This window comes from Alosa sapidissima, chromosome 3 (assembly GCF_018492685.1).
Source record: "Alosa sapidissima isolate fAloSap1 chromosome 3, fAloSap1.pri, whole genome shotgun sequence".
NCBI classification, from domain to species: Eukaryota; Metazoa; Chordata; class Actinopteri; order Clupeiformes; family Clupeidae; genus Alosa; species Alosa sapidissima.
In genome coordinates this window covers 11642866-11662970 of record NC_055959.1, presented here as the reverse complement: position 1 = coordinate 11662970, position 20105 = coordinate 11642866, and the positions used below count along the sequence as shown (strand labels likewise).

At 41.2% G+C, this 20105-nt stretch overlaps 2 protein-coding genes across 2 annotated transcripts; both read right to left on the bottom strand.

Annotated features, from left to right (window-relative positions):
- Positions 1-302: 302 nt before the first annotated feature.
- On the bottom strand, positions 303-1935 carry LOC121705617 (heterogeneous nuclear ribonucleoprotein A1). The gene is made up of 5 exons (XM_042086692.1): positions 1906-1935; positions 1201-1274; positions 987-1082; positions 732-878; positions 303-630 (listed from the first exon to the last, which is right to left on the bottom strand). Exons 2-5 carry the CDS (start codon positions 1267-1269, stop codon positions 541-543), a joined length of 402 nt encoding a protein of 133 aa, XP_041942626.1. The 5' UTR covers positions 1270-1274; positions 1906-1935; the 3' UTR covers positions 303-540.
- A 1092-nt stretch (positions 1936-3027) lies between these two features.
- Positions 3028-18776, bottom strand: LOC121705234 (transmembrane channel-like protein 6). Its single transcript, XM_042086099.1, has 19 exons — positions 18281-18776; positions 17601-17746; positions 16906-16955; positions 16414-16554; positions 15789-15894; positions 15536-15617; positions 15083-15334; positions 14414-14589; positions 12576-12711; positions 11840-11995; positions 9836-9966; positions 7219-7303; positions 6761-6858; positions 4405-4500; positions 4248-4323; positions 3992-4125; positions 3657-3830; positions 3393-3471; positions 3028-3248 (listed from the first exon to the last, which is right to left on the bottom strand). The coding sequence occupies exons 2-19, from the start codon at positions 17618-17620 to the stop codon at positions 3189-3191; spliced, it is 2052 nt and encodes a 683-aa protein (XP_041942033.1). The 5' UTR covers positions 17621-17746; positions 18281-18776; the 3' UTR covers positions 3028-3188.
- Between the last annotated feature and the right edge of the window lie 1329 nt (positions 18777-20105).

Here is a 20105-nt window from a genome sequence, read left to right as displayed (position 1 = left end):
CCAGGGTGACCCAGGCCTTTTTTGTCACATGCATTAAACTTCTTTAATCACAAAATGGACCTAAAATGGACCCAGTTTATTCCTTGGATGGATACAAATGGTTTAGGCTGGTGTCTGGTTTGCTATGCCCCACCAAGGTCATTCTGCTGAGTCAGAATCGAACAAAATGAAGATATTGCACTCACAAATTCACAAACCTTTCATATGGTTTTGGCTATGGTTATATGATTCAGCAGAGGCTTTTGTCCAAAGCGACTTACAAATAAAAACAGCACAATAGTTACAATAGCAATAATAAACAATAATGTCAGCAATATCATTGATCAATAGCCTAATGAAAATAAACAAATACCATAATATGCAAACAATAAAGGGTCACACGGCCGAATACATATGGCTACTGTAACAAAATATAACTGTCTGACTTCCTGCACTGTGCAGGACATGCACATTTCTTGGTTCAATATTAGCTTTTCATCCTCTGTCCTCTGTAAACAACTGTGGGAATTCTCCTTTGAATCATTGACGCAGACCTTGCCTTCATTCATCAGAGTCTAGCCAGCTGCTGCTTGCTAGCAGATATGCCATGCCAGACTTTCTATGGGACACGTATGTCATATCGTCGTTGTTCTGTTGGCAGAGAGAGTGATTTTAAGTAAAGAACCACAAGAACAGAAACAAATAGAAGAAACCTTGTCAGAGAAGGAGTACAGCTGATTCTGCACAGTGACCTTTGGGCAGATAACTCTCCTCATGTCCACCTCCATGCCGGCCAGCTTGTGGGGCCCTGCTGCCTCTGCTGCATCGGCCTCTTCTTCATTGGCAAAACCCACATAACCCAGGCCTCGGGGGAAGCCTGTGGTGCACTCCATTTTTACCTGCAGGAGATCAGCTGGCATTGAAGAGATTTTACTCTTTTCAAGAGATTGAAAATGAATTTGCATGACATTACACTCCCATCCCCAAAGTTGAAGTGCCTTTCTTACGTCACAGACTAGAACCGTCCCCCATTTTTCAAAGTGGGCCTCAAGAACATCTTTAGTCACATAAGGATTCATCCTCTTTAGGAAAAGTCCATGATTCTGGAAGAGAGAGAGAGAGAGAGAGGTAATCAAACATAAACAAAACTATGCCACAATACCATATGATACATACATTGAATGCTGCATTATGTTAAGTATTAATTAAGTGTATGTTTACCCATTCGCCCATATCATTCAGTTTCTCCATGTATTGCTTTGGAACACATACATATACCCTTGAATCCATGGTAACTGGGGCACAAAATATAACGAAGTGAATGAATTCAGCCCAAGACATTAATGAACCATTGGTATTGCTATGCCTCCTCCCCACCACCCCCACTATTTTTTAATATACTCACTATTCAGTCAGAGGAATGTAAGGAGTATTTTATCACGGACTGCACCATTAAACCTACTTTATCAGGCTGGTGTACAGTAGTTTGGTTGTTGAACACCATTATCTTTCTGCTGAGTGATATCCAAATAGTAGGAGGACACATGTTTTATTTCCAATGAATAAGTGTGTCACACATAACAAAAGTCTAACTCTTCTCTCCAAGGAAAGGACTGGTACACTAATCCTATCCACATACACCAATACACGCACAACAGATTTTACACTGGGAATGTATTTGGTCTCTTACAAAGCTCAAATTCACTTGAAGCACATACGGACACGTTTAACAAATATCTGGCCAGTTTCATATCTCTTGCTGTATCTTGTGAGACCACAGTCTAGAATCGTTTACTTTTTTTCATTGTCAAACTATGTTTTTTCAAACAAAAGACAGAAACCCTTAACCAACAACCATTCCTCACTGAGGAGTTACTTGTCTGACTGGTGTGATCTAACAGCTACACAGGTGTACTGTGTACTCACCTGACAGATGAGAGACTTCTCCAGCTGTGGTGGCTCTTCGACTCTGTGGAACATTCGAAGTATGTGCTCTTTTTATGGAGGAGAGTGAGGGGGAGTCACCTTACCAGTGTCACCAGTGCAGTTGTTTTGGAGAAACACTTGAACTATATTGCATGAACACTTTCTTGTTTCAGTTTCGTATAATTTTCTTCCATAATTTCCTTCCATGAAAATACCTCAACATTTCTGAGTAAAGGAATGCAAGGCATTGCAGACAGTACCCTTAAGCCAACATGACTGAATGTCACTGAGTTGGTTTTGTGCTTGCCTGTAATGCTGTAGAACTTGAACCTATATTTATTTAACGCTCTACACACGTTTTATGTTAAATGAAGACGGAACAACAATATGCAATTCCCATTAAAAGTCTTGGTCAGTGATTTGTTAACATAATTGAAATAGAATGTACCAGTTTGGTTATATTTTCCATTCAGTTTGAATTGGTATGCTGCAAATTAAGTAATTTATGTGTATATGTGTCAATGTGTATGGACTCTCAGATGGCTAAATATAATAGAATTCAACCACAACAAAATAAAGGCTATAGCATAACATACTACAATAACTTAGGCAGCATTGCAGCATTGCAGCGTGTTGTGTGAAGCAGTAATTTTGAAGTGTTCTATATAATGGTAAGTTCTACTGAAAGCGTCACTGGCTATACCTTGATGGGTGTCACCATACACAAAGATTCTTTGTTAGCTGAAACTGGCCTACCTAATAACCCCCTGTCATTTTCCTTAATCTCTCTGAAGTTGGACAAGGGAGAAGTAAGACAGCACAAAGTACATCACAGACAGATACTATACCCGAGACAGTACTGCACTATTGTGCAGTCTTCATGTAGGTCCGTTTAGGCCTGGTATACATTTTGAGCCCACCCATCCAAAATGTTTCGTAATGTTTTTAAAATATAGAATATAAGTCAGACATTTACACATACACTTACACTTAAGACATTAAAATGTAAAAATATCACCCTAACAGTTTAGAAACTTCAGCACTTTGTTACCATACATTTATTTTAACAAGTCGAGTATATTATGACAAGAACAAATGCAGAGGGGCAGGCAGGCACAGTTGCAGCATATCCAACACACATTTTATTCTATAATACTATATTATTTGTGACATAAAATACAACAACAACAAAAATCACAAGCATTGTTAATAAAAACAATTAGTTCTTGAGTTTCTGTATTCCCCCTTCCCTGTCTCTGGCAGTCCTTTTGTCATGTCTGTAATCACTCCTGGTGCTCCTGCTCCTTCAGTTTACTGATGAGAAAATGTTTATCCTCCCCCTCCTACAGTACAACACATGGACATATCAGTGTATCTCTTAAATAACTCTTTCAATCATACTGAACCTGATACTCCCTCCTACACACACACACACACACACACACACACACAGATTGTCAGTTTGCCAGAAGGAAAAATAAACTTACATTTCTGATCTGCTTCTTCAAGAGGGTAATGAGTTTCTTCTGACCATCATTTTTTTGTCTATATGCATAAATCACCATCCTGAACAACAGTAGAACAACAATGTGTCAGTTACTACTGATGTATTTTCAAGAACACTTGTATACTTAAATATACACAATTTGCTCTTCTTCTTAGCCAGTACATAGCTCCAATTCAATAACCCTTATGTGCTGCTCTAACCTGCAGGCATAATTCAAATGAAGTTGTGTTTGAGGGGCACTCACATGAGAAATGTGGAAATGATGTTGAGATAGAGGGGTTTCCTCAGTAGGTGCGTGTAGACCACAGACAGCCATGCCAAACTAGCGTGGGCCTCCTCCAACTCCTCCCACTCTTTCTCCAGTGAAAACATTGTGGGAAGTGACCGGAATGGACCACAGATGGGGTCTGGCTTCTCCCTGAGGGCCAACATACGCAGACATTTATGCAACTTATTGACAGAATGTTCCTACATCTCAAAGTACCACATTGTAAATTTGATTACAGATATAGATGTGTGGAGTGTGTGTGTGTGTGTGTGTGTGTGTGTGTGTGTTTGTGTGTAGGCTCCCATCCTTACATCCATATACCGTAGGCCACATACACAACTGCCCCAGTGAAGGCTGGGAAACAGAGGAGAGTGGTGAGGATTGTGTTCATCTGATTGGTTCTCCACAGCTGGTGGGATGGACGGTAGTTCAGCAGCAGACTTGCCTGCAGGTGAACGTGCACACACACACACACACACTTAATATGCTGAGAGACAAACAATGTGATGTTACACTTACACACACACACACACAAACACACACACATCGCACATTGTGAAGTGGTACCTTTTTTGTGTAGAAAAGTACAAGTAGCTTGAGAATCTGAATAGCTGGCAGCAATGGAGAAAACAGCACTCCTGCCCTGAGAAAGTAAAAGTACAGTGTGAAGGTGTGTATTTTTGTGTGCGTGTGTGTTTTGTGTGTGTGTAATGGGGTGTATTACCAGGCCAGAGTCTGCCCATAGATGAGGTCCAGAACATTCCGTGCGATGTCAAATGCAGGCCGCTTCTCTCTCATCTTCACCCCCAGCACACACTGACTGTGGGTAGAGACAGATGTCACACTGACATGCTCCATTCTGAATGATTTTTTATTATCATCAGTTAGTGAGCTTTACATGAAAATGTAAAGAGAAGGATACTTTTGAGCTATATTTGGTTACTCATGTCATCCCTGTTAGCTGAGAGGGTACATTTGGGTGTATGTTTTCTGAGGGTCAGATCATCACTTTCTGATTGTGGTCACCAGTCAGACCAGTCAGAGAGGCAGTGGCTCTTACCTTGAATCTGTAGCTCTGAAAACCAGATGGTCAAGTGCTTCAGACCACAAGGGTTATCAGTGGGAATCAGCATTTCCATGATAGCTCAGTGTGAAGGACATTGCATAAACGTTATTGCATAATTGCTTACTTTTTGGCAAAAAGCTGCAACACATTGCTACACTGCATAAAAATAAGCCCGATGAACAAGTGAAAGCACATTCACTGGTCAAATGAGAGCAAGATGGCTCTGATTGGGTCCAGCACGTTGTCGCGAACAAAACAACTACAGTTACAGAATGCATGGTCCCAATACTGAGGCACGGAGGTGGGGGTGTGATGATGTGCATTAGTGTAGATGGTTGTGACGGAGTACCGTCACTACAGTTGAGTATGTGCTCTGACTGCCATACCAACGGGCCTGGCTCTTTGGTGTTGTGGTCAAGCTGCACGTTTAGTGCTCCAGAGAACCGGGTTCAAGACCGGGTGGAGTAACTGCTCTCTCCCTTCACAACATATGGTGTCAGAAGTGGGATGGCTTGCCGTGAGGTCATTGGAAGCTTGCCCAGTGTGTGAGCCGAGGGACCCCTAGGATTGGTTGAGCCCTGTGTGAGGGATCCCAGAGATGGGTGAAGCACTTGTGTGGGGCACCCTGGGATAGGAGAAGTACGGCTGGTGGTTGCGCGATGGATGCCAGTGTGCGTGAAGCGCATGGGCAAGCTTCCCGAAGGGAAAGGCAGTGTGACAAAGTACCGTCACTACAGTTGACTATGTGCTCTGACTGCCATAACAACGGGCCTGGCTCTTTGGCGTTGCGATCAAGCTGCACGTTTAGTGCTCCGGAGACCTGGGTTAAAGACCGGGTGGGGTAACTGCTCTCTCCCTTCGCTACAATGGTGTTGGGGAGATAACATTTAGATATGGCACCATGAATGCTTGGGGAAATTGTTGGTTGACAAGATTACTTCCGGTCCCGAAAAGCTTGGCAGGGGATATTCCATCATAATAACAATCCAAAGCACACTGCTAAGAGTTTTTAAAAGAATAAAAACATGAAAACTAAGACCTGGCTAAGTATGTTGCCTGACTTAAAACAGGACAGCCCCTTCAGGGTTTTTTGAAGAGCAGCACAATCTCTCCAGAAAAGAAAAAAAGCTATATTTCAGATGTAGTAAATCTAAACTATTAGTTCTGAATTTTATATAAAAGTAAATACCCTTCTGTTCAGCCCAGTATAATGCTGGCACAACTTGGCAGAAAGATGGCACAACTTTGAGTCCTATCACTCTCAGGTGTGCTATTACACTAGGGCAGGGGTGGGCAAACTTTTTGGCTCAAGGGCCACATTGGGTTTTGAAAATTTGAAAATAGCCTATAATTTAGTAGTTAGCTATAGTTAGTATGAAAAGTATTTGTTTTAAAATACTGCTAATTTGTTTTAAAAATACTGCTAATTTTATGCTGTTTAACAAAATATAAATTGTGCACTGTCGCTTTAATTCACGTTTATTTCTCAATGATCTTCTGCCTGCTCCGCTATGGCTAGTGCTGTACCTACGGCTGGGCCCTCTCACAGTTTTTAAATGGTCAGTAGTGGGAACTACTGTTGCCTTCATGATTTCCTTTTAAAACTTTCTTATAAGAAGGAGATATCAATTTTCAACAATCACAAGCCAGCTGGAACCTGCGGCTCTCTCTCCATCTCGTGAGTGCAGACGCGTTCCCAATTAAATGGATTGCATAATGTTCACGTTAGATCTGCTGCAAAGGAGATAACTAAGAGTTAATTTAGTTTAACATGATGTTATCTCTATTTAACATGATGTTTTGACATTGACATTGTAAACGTTATCTAAGGAGAGTGAAAAGCAGTTTGCAGTAAAGCTAACCAACGTCGTCTCTATCGCAGGAAAAAAATAGCGAGCAGCCTGATGACTAAATGAAATGCTCGGCGGGCCGGATGAAAGTGCTTGCGGGCCGCAGTTTGCACCCCTGCACTAGGGTGTTGTAGGCTATGTTATTGGTTGCTGCTAAGCCTTACCTCCAGAAGAACTCTCCCAAAATGGTGTACAGCAGGGTCATGATTAGGTCTGCAACCATATGCCGGTACAACTCTTGTCCAGCGTAGGTCTCCCAACACTGAGATCATAGAGGTGACAGATCAGATGAAAATGCTTCTTCTCCGTACTGGCCATAAATGACACAGCAATGGATACATAATACATAATTTCACTGCATTTCTTACATCCAGTAACAATATGCATGTGACAATAAACTTCCTTGTATCCTTGGATTTCTGTCACTGCCAGTAGAGCAGAACCATCTCGTTATGCCACCACACAATTATGTCCATACTAAACATGTATGTAGCCTATACAATACGTAATCCTGTCAGCGAAAGAGTGCCAGGAGGTCCAAGAAATGATCTCAAATAAGGACCGGCATTTGTGGCATATGATGTACACTAGTGCAGTAACAGGTGCACAGTTGCATTCTTGCCTGATGACTTCTGAAACCTATCGCTGAGTCTGTCATCCAGTGAAAGGAAAGCAATATGAGAATGCTTGTCTTCAGCAGCAAATTTCTGAGGAGAACGAGACAGGTGGAGATAAGGGCTTCATATGAACAAGAGGAGCAGGGTCATCAGTTCAACGCAAATTAGAATTACAGCCAAGATGAATAATAGCTATTTTCTGCTAACACATGTCTTCCGATCCCATCCTCATGAGAAACAAATGTGTCATACAGATGATTGGAATCACTAAGAAGATACAAACAATAACTGATTGATTTTAAAAGAAAATCACACCTTTCTAGTCAAAGAACCTGAAATTGTTCCGAAATGTATATGGTATGTGTAATAAACGACTGTTATGAACTGAATGCAACCCTATTGCAAGTGCAATCCAAATTGCAGTGAGATGCATGAAGGACACAAAAAACATTTTAATAGTTTTATTCATTATATTAAAATATTGCATCTCTTCATTTAGTTTCCACAACCATGTAGACTTTTTTCTATGGTAAATTACTATTACAGCTGGAAATTACATATTTCCAATGGAATATTAGTGCAAAGCCCTCGAGTTAAAAGGAATAATTATCCATGTAGACTAACTCCATTTAGGGCCCTATCTTGGCGATCTGAAACGCATGGTCAGTGGTGAAAAGCTTACATAAATTTAGCGGTGTGTCCAGTCCATATTCATGGTTATTTTGTTATCAAACGTCGGGTGCATTGTTCAAAAGGGTTGCTCTTCTGTTTCTTAATCAGTCATGGGTGTGTTTTGGGCATAACATCCTTTAAACCAATGACAGTGACATTTGGCATTTCCTTTAACAGCGCAACTTCAAACTGCACATCGGTATTTTGCCAGTCAGCGGCGCATTTGAAGGAATCTGCTTGCATGCAAGACCGTGTGGAACACAACGATTCCACTGAACCTTGCTTTACTGAAACCTGTTTGTGATTACATGCATTCTGCACTCGCCTATTATTTAAATTCAAAGGTAAAGTGAGACTAACTTCACCGTGACCTCATAGTCAATGGCAAAACAGTTCTACAAAGTTATTTACTTTCACTATTGACTGACAAGGGGTTACAATCTAATACATAGCCTGAAAAAAGCAACACAATAATGTCCGAATTAAATAATAAAAATCCTACGAATATTTATCCTGCAGAGAAGTTGTTTGGGATTGCTTCATAAGGGCTGCTTACATCTCGTGACAGTGTGTCTTCAGCTGTGCTTTACATGCGCCTTTCACTATAAACCTGTTTTTTCTTGGTCAGTGATGTAATGATTTTTAGAGGGTGTAAGATAGCGATTTTGGATCATGCGCAGACCACCCCTGGGCGCAAGGTTAATAAAAGTGGAGCGCATGGCGAACAATTCGTCACTGACTGGGTGTAAGATATGAATAAGCCTTGCGTCGCAATTTGCACCACGTTGCGCCGGGTGTACGATAGGGCCCTTATTGCCATGCCAAACAATGTGAAGGACACTTGTGCCTATTTCATCCTACAGCAAGACAGAGAACTAAAGCATTGCTCCAAATACCAATTGAAGTATTCTTTGATGCAAGCAAATACTTGAAATAAAAATACCTTTTTTATTTTAAGTAGACATAATTATTTCTAACATTGGCATAGCCATATATTTTTGATACATAATTCAAGGCTAAATATGGGTTTTCCTGGGAAATGTGCCATTTTCTATGCAATTCCAAACTTTTGGCAGCGCGCACAGAAATCTAAAACAGACATAACAGATAATAGTGATGGGGACGAGACCGCCTATGCCGAGTCCGAGTCAAGACCGAGTCTTTGAAGGGTCGATACCGAGTCTGTTGGTTTTCAAATACAGTCGAGTCCGAGTCAAGACCGAGTCTTTGAGGAAGCAAGTCCGAGTCGAGACCGAGTCCTTTAGGAGTCGAGACCGAGTCGAGACCAAGACCATAAAAAAATGTCAGTTTTAATATTCATAATTTAATATCACCCCAGTTAATAATCAACAGTTAGGCCTACAGACTAATCTAGATTGGGAATTGGTTAGAGGAGCAGTCTTAACGTCTTAATATGGACTATGCTGACCTACAGACACTCACCGGCAGCAGAGCCATAGAGATAAATAAATGGCTCTGACGGCAGTATCTTTGCATTGCACCATGGGATGTCATTTTCAAATAATGCCAGTCAACATTGCATTTTATTATTATTGTTGTTATGTGTTGTCTGTTTTTTTATATGAACATAAAAAATGCGTTGGTCTCGAGGACTCGGTCTGAAATTACGAGTCCTTCTCCTCCCACTGTGGTCCGAGACCGAGTCAAGACCGAGTCTTTGAAGGAACGAGTCCGAGACGAGACCGAGAAAGCAGAAATTGGTCTCAAGACCGGACTCGAGTCCAAGACCGGACTCGAGTACTACATCACTAACAGATAATATGAGTAGTAATCTGTATTTTACATTCAAATATATAGGGCTCAGAGACTATTACTATTTTTCATAGGAACCAGCTCCACATACTGATAGGACTTTGTAATAGGATTTTGTAATAATGGCTTTTTCAGGCGCAGCATGAGACTTGAGCCTTGAGCTGTCTTGGAGCTTACCTTGAGATGGCCACATATGCCCGTGTGCTGGGGGACTGGTAATATTCCATACTGCCTACGGTTCTGAAAAGGCCTGGCAGCAGCAGATTTACAGTGCTCACCAGAAAAGGCAGCCCTAAGACATTCTCAATCTGTAATGAAACATACACAATTATTCTGTCTTGAGCATTTATGCATGGCATGATGCAACAGTACAAGTGCTGCACAACATTACTCTGTCTGTTCAGATCAAATCTGTTTCCTCTCTGGGTTGGCACACAGCACTTTGACACACAGATAACTCTCACGACTAACACTTTCATGCAACTCTTTAGTGACTCTGGGGCAGACAATGCACCCGTAAAGAACTGCATGCGCCACTGGCCAATCCACAGAGAGGGCATGCGGTGCCTTCCATTTTCCATAGCATGTAGTAAAACTTCTGCCGAAGCACGTTATTACATTACAATAATATTATTACGTTATAACATATTAACATATAATTAGCATTATTGCGCTGCCCTAAACTAGCCCAAAGCAATTTATTGGAATTAATCTTACCAAAGTTTAGCAAGCAGGAAATATATAAGACAAGATTAAAGATATAATCAAAGAGATAATGTAGGGCAATAATTTGAAACCGCCCAAAATAAACTATGCCTATATAATCTATTCAGCTATACAAACAAATGCAACAGTGTAGTTTAGCAGGGAAGTGGATGACATAAAAAAATAATACAAAAATGCTAACATATAGGCCTGCTCAGGACAATAACCCTGACTTGCTCAAAAGTAAGGATGTACAGGACTTCAGCTCTAATACTATACATGTTAGTAATCAGAGCAAGTAAAGGCTGCTTTTAACATTGTTCAATTGTGCACAGATATGGACATATTTTGTCATTTGTATTTTGCAGGACGTAGTTTGTAACAAAATACTTTGAGGGATTGTATTTAGAGTATTTCAAATAATAATAAATAATCAAATAATCCCAAATTTCATCAATCAGTTAATACCTATAACCATGACAATAGGCTATGCTTATCACCATAGTGAAAGATTTTGCCATATTTTCTGATGTTGGCAATGGCAATATCCAGGTTAGATGCACGGAAATCATGTGACACCCTAGACCGGGCTCCCTCCCAGTGAATGGGCTTTGAACACAGGAGAAGAAACTCCTCTTGAAAATGGCATTAAGGCAACAAAGGCCAATCATGCTACATTTGTTGCAGTACTGATTCAAATAACTAGTGTAAGGTCTCCATATAATATTGATTTTAACTTGCATCTAACTAAGAAATGCATTTTTTTTATTATTTGTTTGTCCCATAGTAAATTACTATTACAGCTGGAAATTAGAGGCCATACACGTTACATTTGTTTGAAATGCAGCTAGTGCTCTTCATATAATATCTTCTGTGCTTTTGCTTTTATTTACCACCTTACTTTTCAAAATGTGCCTTTGCTTCATGGACTTTTACAGCAGACCAGTCTTCCCACATTATTATTCTGCATGTGGAGTATGTCACTGATGCTCTAAGAAGAATCTCTGGTGTTTTGACCTTTCAGTATAAAAAAAGACTTAAGATTAGCGTGTGGGTATTTTTGGATTTTCAAATGACTAATTACTTGTATTTTAATGAGTGTCACTGTTTTGCATTTTATTTTATTACATTTCATGAGCTAGAATTTGTAGTTTGGAACAAAATAGTTTTTGATGCGTTTGTGCCCACCTGTGCATAACTGATGTTGAGAATAATGATTCAAATGATTGAAAGTGTCATTCATGCATCTCACTACAATTTGGATTACACTTGCACTAGGGGTCTCATTTTAGTTCAATAGCTCAAAGCTATGTTTACCTAGCAGGCTCAACCATATGATGTAACAGTTTGAATTAGCACCCTATTCAGCCTAAGGAGAATTCTAGAGAGAATTCTAGATTATTCATTGACCCTCGGAATTCTCCTTTAAGCACTCTAAGGTCCACTAAGCACAGGGCCACACCCAACGAGTCTCACCTTTTTCAGGTGAAGGAAGTTAATATACAAGTAGATGCCCAAGACACAGATCCCAGTACAGCCCAGACAAATGGTCCATACTAGTCCACACAGCAGCCACTGGCACACAATCCCATCTCTTTTCCTCCTCTGGGCCACGCTGTCAGATATCAGTTCCTGTCAGGGAGAACACAACGCATTGAGTAGACAAGGCCTGTGCTCTTTGGGGAGAAACTCCAACAGCAAATTCCCTCTACTTTGACAGATTTCTGATGAGTTCAAACTGTTTACTTGATACTCAAAACAATAATTCTGATGACTTCCAGGAAAATAAGGTTGTAGTTCTTATTGACTGAAAGTTTCATGTGCTCACGTGAAAGTTTCATGTGCGCACATGAAAGTTTCATGTGAAAAGGTTTTGCGTGCGCACACGAAACTTTCATGTGCTCACATGAAACTTGAGCAAACGTGAGCACATGAAACTAAACTTTAGATTTTTTTTTTGCTCATGTCCCCTTAGGGGCTCCGTAGTATGCCACCTTAAAAAAATTATTTATTTTCATATGGGAACCAATGCAAACTCCCTGAATGAAATCAAGACTGACACACACACACACACACACACACACACACATAAACACGTGTTCATTTTATTTAACACACATATAGTTATTATCATTATTACAGCTTCATATTGTGCTGTATAAGAGGTTATCATAAGCTCTTATATTAGGTCCAGGAGAGATGGTTCTGGCACCTTTAGCTGGGTGCTGATGTTGGCTTGCTTCAGGAGGATGGATGATTTCTTGGTGACTTTGAAATCCCAGGAGCAGAAGACACACGCCGTCAAGCCCCCCTCAGACAGCAAGCTCTTACCCAGAGACTTTGAAACACTGGAGGAGCAGGGAGTATATCAAAGACCATGACAGTGACACTAATAATATCAATGACTCCTACCAAGATACTTCAACACACTGGAGGAGCCATAAGTATATCAAAGACCATGACACTAACATCAATGTCCCCCTTCCGACAGCAAGTTAAGAGACTTCCACACACTGGAGTAGAGTATATCAGACACCATGACACTAACAATGCCCCCCGCGACCGCAAGCTCCTACCCAGAGAATCTTGTGCTGAAATCACTCTCAATGGAACCGATCCCAGATGGATGCGAGTGGAGCTAGGCGGAGCTAAGCGGAGCTAAGCGGAACGAAATTCATCTGGCGAGAGTCAGGTTACCAGTACTCAGTGCTGCAGCCAGTGATGTAGTACTCGAATCCGGTCTCAGACTCGAGACCGATTTCTGCTTTCTCGGACTCGACTCGGACTTGTTCCTTCAAAGACTCGGTCTTGACTCGGTCTCGGACCACAGTGGGAGGAGAAGGACTCGTAATTTCAGACCGAGTCCTCGAGACCAACGCATTTTTTATGTTCATATAAAAAAACAGACAACACATAACAACAATAATAATAAAATGCAATGTTGACCGGCATTATTTAAAAATGACATCCCATGGTGCAATGCAAAGATACTGCCATCAGAGCCGTTTATTTATTTCTATGGCTCTGATGCCGGTGAGTGTCTGTAGGTCAGCATAGTCCATATTAGGACGTTAAAACTGTTCCACAAAACAATTCCCAATCTAGCTTAGTCTGTAGGCCTAATTGTTGATTATTAACTGGAGTGATATTAAATTATGAATATTAAAACTGAAATTTTTTTATGGTCTTGGTCTCGACTCGGTCTCGACTCCTAAAGGACTCGGTCTCGACTCGGACTTGCTTCCTCAAAGACTCGGTCTTGACTCGGACTCGACTGTATTTGAAAACCAATAGACTCGGTCTTGACTCGGACTCGGCATAGGCGGTCTCGTCCCCATCACTAGCAGTGAGTATATTAAACACAGTTAATTAAGACTACAAGTGGCAAAAGGAAATATATGTGTTTATGTGTTAATGTCATTTCTACTAACTTCTGCTTCAGATTATGTTTAAGATAGATGCATTTTAGATATGATTTGTATCTCCTTCCCTCTCAGCCCATTCTATTTCACTTGCATCTCTGGAGGTGAGAGATGTTCCCATGACTGAATACATTACTTGCATTACTTGATGTAAGTCCAAGAATGCTCTGAATTTTCAGAGATGACCTGTCCACCCTACATACAGTAAAAACCATCGGGCTAGACCCATGTTAACTGTACGTACACACCGCCGCCGACTTGAGCTTCCAAAGTAGCTCTGGTCGCCCTGTCAAGGACGCTTGTCAAAAAAGTCCAGGGAAGCTTTGGACGCTTTGGCCGCTCTGACGTGACAGCATTTTACATTCGATCATGTTCTATCTATTCGATTGGTTGCTGGTCGTTGGTCACTGAACCGCATCATAGCTCATTACCATAAAGTTGACTGACTTTCAACTTTCTGCTTGATGCTCAAGACGGCCAAAACGCGACGCCGACGGATTTGCTGCTTCTGGCAGCTGAAAGAAGCTGGCTTCCATTGAAAATGAATGACTTCCTGACTCTTTGGAAGCTCAAGTCGGCGGCGGTGTGTATGTACAGTTAATGAGAGAGACAACGGCTTTGATTGCACCTGTATACAAGCATAACACAGGTGACGAAGAAAGAGATGATGATGATGAGGATGTAGGCCAGGGGGATGCTGTAGCCCAACTTTACTGCCTGCCCACAGTCCGACTGGAAACAGGCCACCCTCAGGCTGCTGTTGGTGTAGTAGCCATAGTACAACAGTGAGTTGGTGAAGTATCCCTGAGAGAGAATAGCAGCCACAGAATAGCATGTAGAGAGAAAGAATTTAGAGCAACCCGAAAAAGGTGAAATGAAAAAGAAAGATGTGGAGAAACAGAGGACACATGAGCGAGAGAGAGAGAGAGAGAGAGAGAGACAAAAAAAGAGAGCTACCACAAAAGCTAGACATTCTCTCTCACCCCTTCAATTTGTGATCATACATGCCACACAGTCGTTTAATAAATATTTGTGGTGTAGATTCCAAGTCAACATGATTTGACTCAGTATAAGTATTTTGCTGGCATATCACTAAAATGGAAAATGAAAACCATACTAAAATATGAGTGAGTAAAATGAATGTTACCACAACACCATGTTTACTACAATTATTAAAGAAGGCCCAGACAAAATAGCACTAATGGCCACAGAGCAACATATTATGAAGCTCTGTGGGACATAATGTTCCGATGGCCCTCATCTGAGGAATGGAAGAGGAGTTCCCACCACTACTCACCTCCCCAGTGAGAAGCTCCAGGCCACTGAATGTCGGGTCTTGGGCTTGAGGCTGATCTGGGTTCAGTATGGCTTGTGGCAGCGCCACAAAAATGCCCACAAGGAGGGACATGACGACATTGTAGAGCAGAAGGGTCCGCAGGAAGAGGAAATAGGACAGGACCACCGTGCCAAAGCGAGCGCCGACCTGCTTCAGCGAGCCCCTCCATGGCTTAACACTGAACAGGGTGGACAAGTGCATACGCAGTCTTCCCTATAGGTATGAAATACACATTTAAAAAATCACCTTTGTCCAGTCACGTGTGTGTTTATATGTGTGTGTGTGTGTGTGTGTTTCTGTGCCTGTGTGAAAGTATTCACATTCACATAAAGTATTCAAATAAGTCCAAAGACATTAGTGCATGTGTCCATCCAGGTATTTGTGTATTAATGTGAATTTGTCTGACAAACCCACCACCCTTAGAGCAAATTGATGGCAACCGCACTGAAAGGCTGTGTTAGTGGAAGGGTCCTCTGCATCCAGACGCATTTCTCTTCTGCATAGGAGGGGTGGGGGGAGGAGATGGGAGAGTACAATAGAAAGATTTCAACATTCACCACTCGTATCGTCAACTGCTGACATGACATTCAATTCAAAAGCGTCCAATTGGAGGAATGTGAACAGAGGCATATGAGTCCGTTTATATAAGCAGGGATTTCTGGTGTACCGCAGACATCTCTTTTTGTCCACACTCAGGGGCATATTTCGAATCCTACACACACCCTTCTTTCTGGACATGGTCTTCAGGCTCTTCAGCTCTGCCTTTCGCCTTGCTGCAACACACACACACACACACACACAAAGAGTGTGCTGAGAGGACCTCAGGGAAATATATGCTCAGATTGCTGTAGAACTTGAGTGAAGCCTGTTTGTTTTCACATTTGTCCAGCTACTGGGTCTCCTTGAAGTGATATGCAGAGAATCCTCAATCCTCAACCTTTTGGCTCAACAGCGGCAACATATGGGAGGAAGATGAGTTGACATTTTGGTCAGAGGGATGGTTATTGCTATTCAGTTAGTGGTTGCGGTTTCTTTTGCATAGTGACAGAGATAGGATAGGAGTAAATGTAAATTACTACGGTCTAAGTGGTGACAGAGATACAATAATTATAAATGTCACTACTGAGATAGTGTCACACATAAGTATGAGCCATTGTCTCACAGTGCTGGCTGTCAGTGTGGGGGTGAAACCCTGACCTTTCATTTCCTGGCAAGAGATATTGATAAAAAGTTGGATGGAATGAAGTGAGAACATGATCTTGCTTCTAGAAACGGAGGCGTCTGTTACTTACTGATGGTGTAACTTGGCATGGCTGACAGGACTCCAAGTGAGACGCTGTGGGTCTCAATTGGGAGGCACTCATCTGTGATTTGGATACAGGGCTGGCCTGGATCATTGCTCTCACTGTCACTGCCCAAGTGCACCAGCTCATCTATAGCAAACACATACGTGACCAAGACAGGAAAGTTCCAGAAAACACTATAACACTTCATACCACTTCTGAGGCTCCTACTGATACTTATGTCAACAGAGTTGTTACTGACATGGTCATTTTTTATGCTTCTTTTATTGTTATGGTTATGGTTGAGGTTATGTTTGCTTAGCATATTTTAGTTAGATTTTATTTTATTATTAGATATTTAGATATTAGTTATATTTTATTGTTAGATTTTATGGAAGGAAGAAAATGAAAATCTATTGGTCATCATAAAGTGAGAATATACTTGAAGCAGAATGTTTGTGGATAACAGGGCCAACTTGCGCATGTCTGCTCAAACCTTACCTGGGTCTGAATCTGCATCATCCATGTCCAATTCTATCATCTCAACATATCTATTACCCAAAGAGAAAGAAGAAGTACTTTGGGTTAGTTATTCAAAAATTTACAATTTCAAAATCAATTTTGTTTTTAACTTTTACATAATGTTATGTTGAAGAAACCATCTGCTACTAGGGCCCGTTTGCACGCTGCTTGGACCCCAATGATCACTCCTCATATTCAAACATATCATGGTCTTGTATACGCCTGTTTTAAATGTCAATATATTTTTCAAACATGTTCTTGCCTTCAGTTAATAATCCTGCTAAATTAACCTGTATATTTGCACAATGACTGAGTGCCTGGAGAGGTAGAAGAGTGCTATGTAAATGCAGTCCATTTACCATTTACCCTATTGAAAGCAGAATCTTTCAAGCACTTATCAGTTATTGGAATTGCATTAAGAATCGTTGAATTCTCAATTCAAAATCTTGTGCAAATCTTCAAAGATTCAAATGTGCGCTTACTAGTGTAATACTTTAGTCAAACCCAGAAAAAGAACAACCAGTGCTTTCATACATTCAGGCCTACATCAGACAGTACAAATACTTTCAGAAATACTTGCAGAAACCACTAATACAGTCTATTCTACTTTATACCAAAAGTATTTACTGTCATCAGCTGACGTTATCAAAGGTATGCAGAGAGGAGCATCTTACCCAGGGCTCACCACCTCCATATTCAGATGGAAACCTACAGCAATGCGAACCTGCCACCCCTGCTTGGTGCTGTATGTCTGCGGCCTCTATGCAGTTTCCTGTTCCACTTAGAATAGACGGAGAGTGTGAAGCCTCAGTGGGTGGTACTGTCAAACAGAAGTATTACAGTTTCTGTGAAGTCAGGATGGACAGCAGACAGTTTCTGTGAAGTTGCATAGTAATAGTTTGTGCTTGTGTTGTGTTTGTTTGTGAAAGAGTTGAGCCTTTACATGTTTGAAAAACAAAATAGTCCGGTTCCAGGAGATTTTATTGGAAACATGTCATGTGAGAGCTCTGAGGAATGAGGGTTAGATACTGTGTACTACCAACAATTTAGGATTTCATTGAAAGGTGTGCTGTTTGATGAAAAGGAAGGCAGAGTCTTGGTCCAAGAAATGCACAATAAGTTGTTTTAAAGCTGGGAAAGTTCATCTGTCTACAGTCCAAAGAATGAACCAGCAGGAATGTCATGATGATGTTACTGCCTCTGATATTATTGGTTACAGTTTTACTTTCCAAACCAATGAGTCAAGGTCTACCTTCGAGCTTTGCAAATGACAGGGAAATGTTTTATAGTGTCTCAACAGAAACCAACTTTAACTTGATTGCAAGCATTATGACGACATGGAGCCAGGAAATACCTTGAGCAGAACTGCAGTTCATAAGAAAGGGTATCTGCTTAGGGCCAGCTAAGTAGAGAGATGATTAGCCATCCCCCAAAACTCCTGTGTTCATTGAAGGTGAACCCATCTTTATCACTGATACATTCAAACTCATTGGGACCCACATCAGCAACAACCTTAAATGGAAAATCAACACAGATCACATCTACAAAAAAGCCCAGCAAAGACTTTTCCATCTCCGACAGCTCAAGAAGTTCAGAGTAAGGTCTCATCTTCTGCTCCGCTTACACAGCCATCGTTGAAGGCATCCTCACCACATCCATCACAGTCTGGTTTGGCAGTCTTGACACACTCTCCCGGAAGAAACTACAGTGCATCATCAACAGAGCATCCAAAGTCATTGGTTCACCTACCATTGAATCACTCCACCACAAACAGACACTACGCAGAGCCCACAAGATAATCTCTGATATCACCCACCCTGCACACTACACCTTCCAGCTACTGCCCTCTGGGAGGCGTTACAGGACAATCACCTCCAGAACAACTTAACAGTTTCATTCCCATAGGGGTCATTCCACGTCAATTCAACCAGGGCCCACGCACTTAGGTCTCAAAAAATTCTGAAAAAATTACCAGGTGTACCTATGTTACCCAGGAGACACACTGTAAAATTACTTTTATGTAAGATCAATACTTTCCAAGATACAGCCAATTTTACAGGGGGAGGGGGGTGTCGATTTTGTTCGGCCTCTTTTTTTTGTCAAAGTTCACAAGCCCAAAGCACAAGAACTAAACCATGTAGGAGGCTCAAATTTTGCATGCTGGTACATCAATAGGAATAGTATGTAGCAACATTGTCACATTTGGTCTGGATCCTGCATGGTCATAGCTGATCAAAGTTGATCAAAACTTTATTGGAGTTTTTGGCTGGGCTCTGTTTAGGCCTTCAGAAGACATATGTACTCAACATAGCCTCTTGATTTATTTCCCTTACTGAGATAAGTAGAAACACTCTCACAAAAAGCAATGAACAGAAAAGAAATCCCTTCAGGGGCTGAACAGCAGACCTCACAAGTCTGAAAAATCATTTTGGTTCTCATTTTCTCTTTATACTGCAGCACCACCCAGAGATAAATATTGGGAGTGCACCGACTTGCATAATTTTCTTGACCTTGCTTGCACACTACAGGATTCTTAAAGTTTCCTTGGAAATTGTATAGTGATACAGTCTAGTATGGAAACACACAGCCTTCTTTTCACACACAAAATGGGACAAGGTCGACGATATTCAGGGCATTGGGCACAGACTATAGGCATGTGGGCGCCTACCACATGCTGACACTGTCGAGAATCAATCATACAGTCAGATAACCTGCTGCCTAACCCACTCAGATTTTGAGAGAAATATTATTGTAAAAAAGAAGGCTAAATAGGCCTACTTTGAAATAAGTTCAGCTCTCTTTCAACAACTGTGAAGGCTATGACTATCAGTGACAGTCGAGTCAAAATATAGGGTGAAAAAACGCAGCCTAACAAAAAGACGAATCTTTAAAACAACAAAAAATGTGATGAAAAATAGAAAATCAACCAGTTGGTCTCGGCCTATTGTCTGGTAGAGGGTCTCTAAGACTAACAAGATGATTGTTCCTATTATCTTGATCTGACGGATAAGAGTTTATGTCCGGTTAAGATGGCAGTCAAGAAAAAGCAGTTTGATAATTAACCAGGCTTGGCTCGACACAGTCCTTTGTATGCTCTCTTGTTTAATGAGGGTGGTGGAGCAGTTCTCAGACATAAAGACATCATTGATCACCAATCTGAGTTGAAGCATATGCATTTG

Bases quoted from the DNA above. Each gene is read 5' to 3' on its own strand.
- LOC121705617 (XM_042086692.1), bottom strand. From the start codon at position 1,269: ATGGATTCAAGGGTATATGTATGTGTTCCAAAGCAATACATGGAGAAA. The intron at 1,083-1,200 runs GTAAACATACAC...TCTCTCTTCCAG, and splicing joins TGAATGATATGGGCGAATGG to AATCATGGACTTTTCCTAAA. The intron at 879-986 runs GTAAGAAAGGCA...GATCTCCTGCAG, and splicing joins GGACGGTTCTAGTCTGTGAC to GTAAAAATGGAGTGCACCAC.
- LOC121705234 (XM_042086099.1), bottom strand. From the start codon at position 17,620: ATGGAGGTGGTGAGCCCTGG. The intron at 15,618-15,788 runs GTACACCAGAAA...CCTCCTATGCAG, and splicing joins GACAAAAAGAGATGTCTGCG to AAGAGAAATGCGTCTGGATG. The intron at 3,249-3,392 runs GTAAGTTTATTT...GTTGTACTGTAG, and splicing joins TGAAGAAGCAGATCAGAAAT to GAGGGGGAGGATAAACATTT.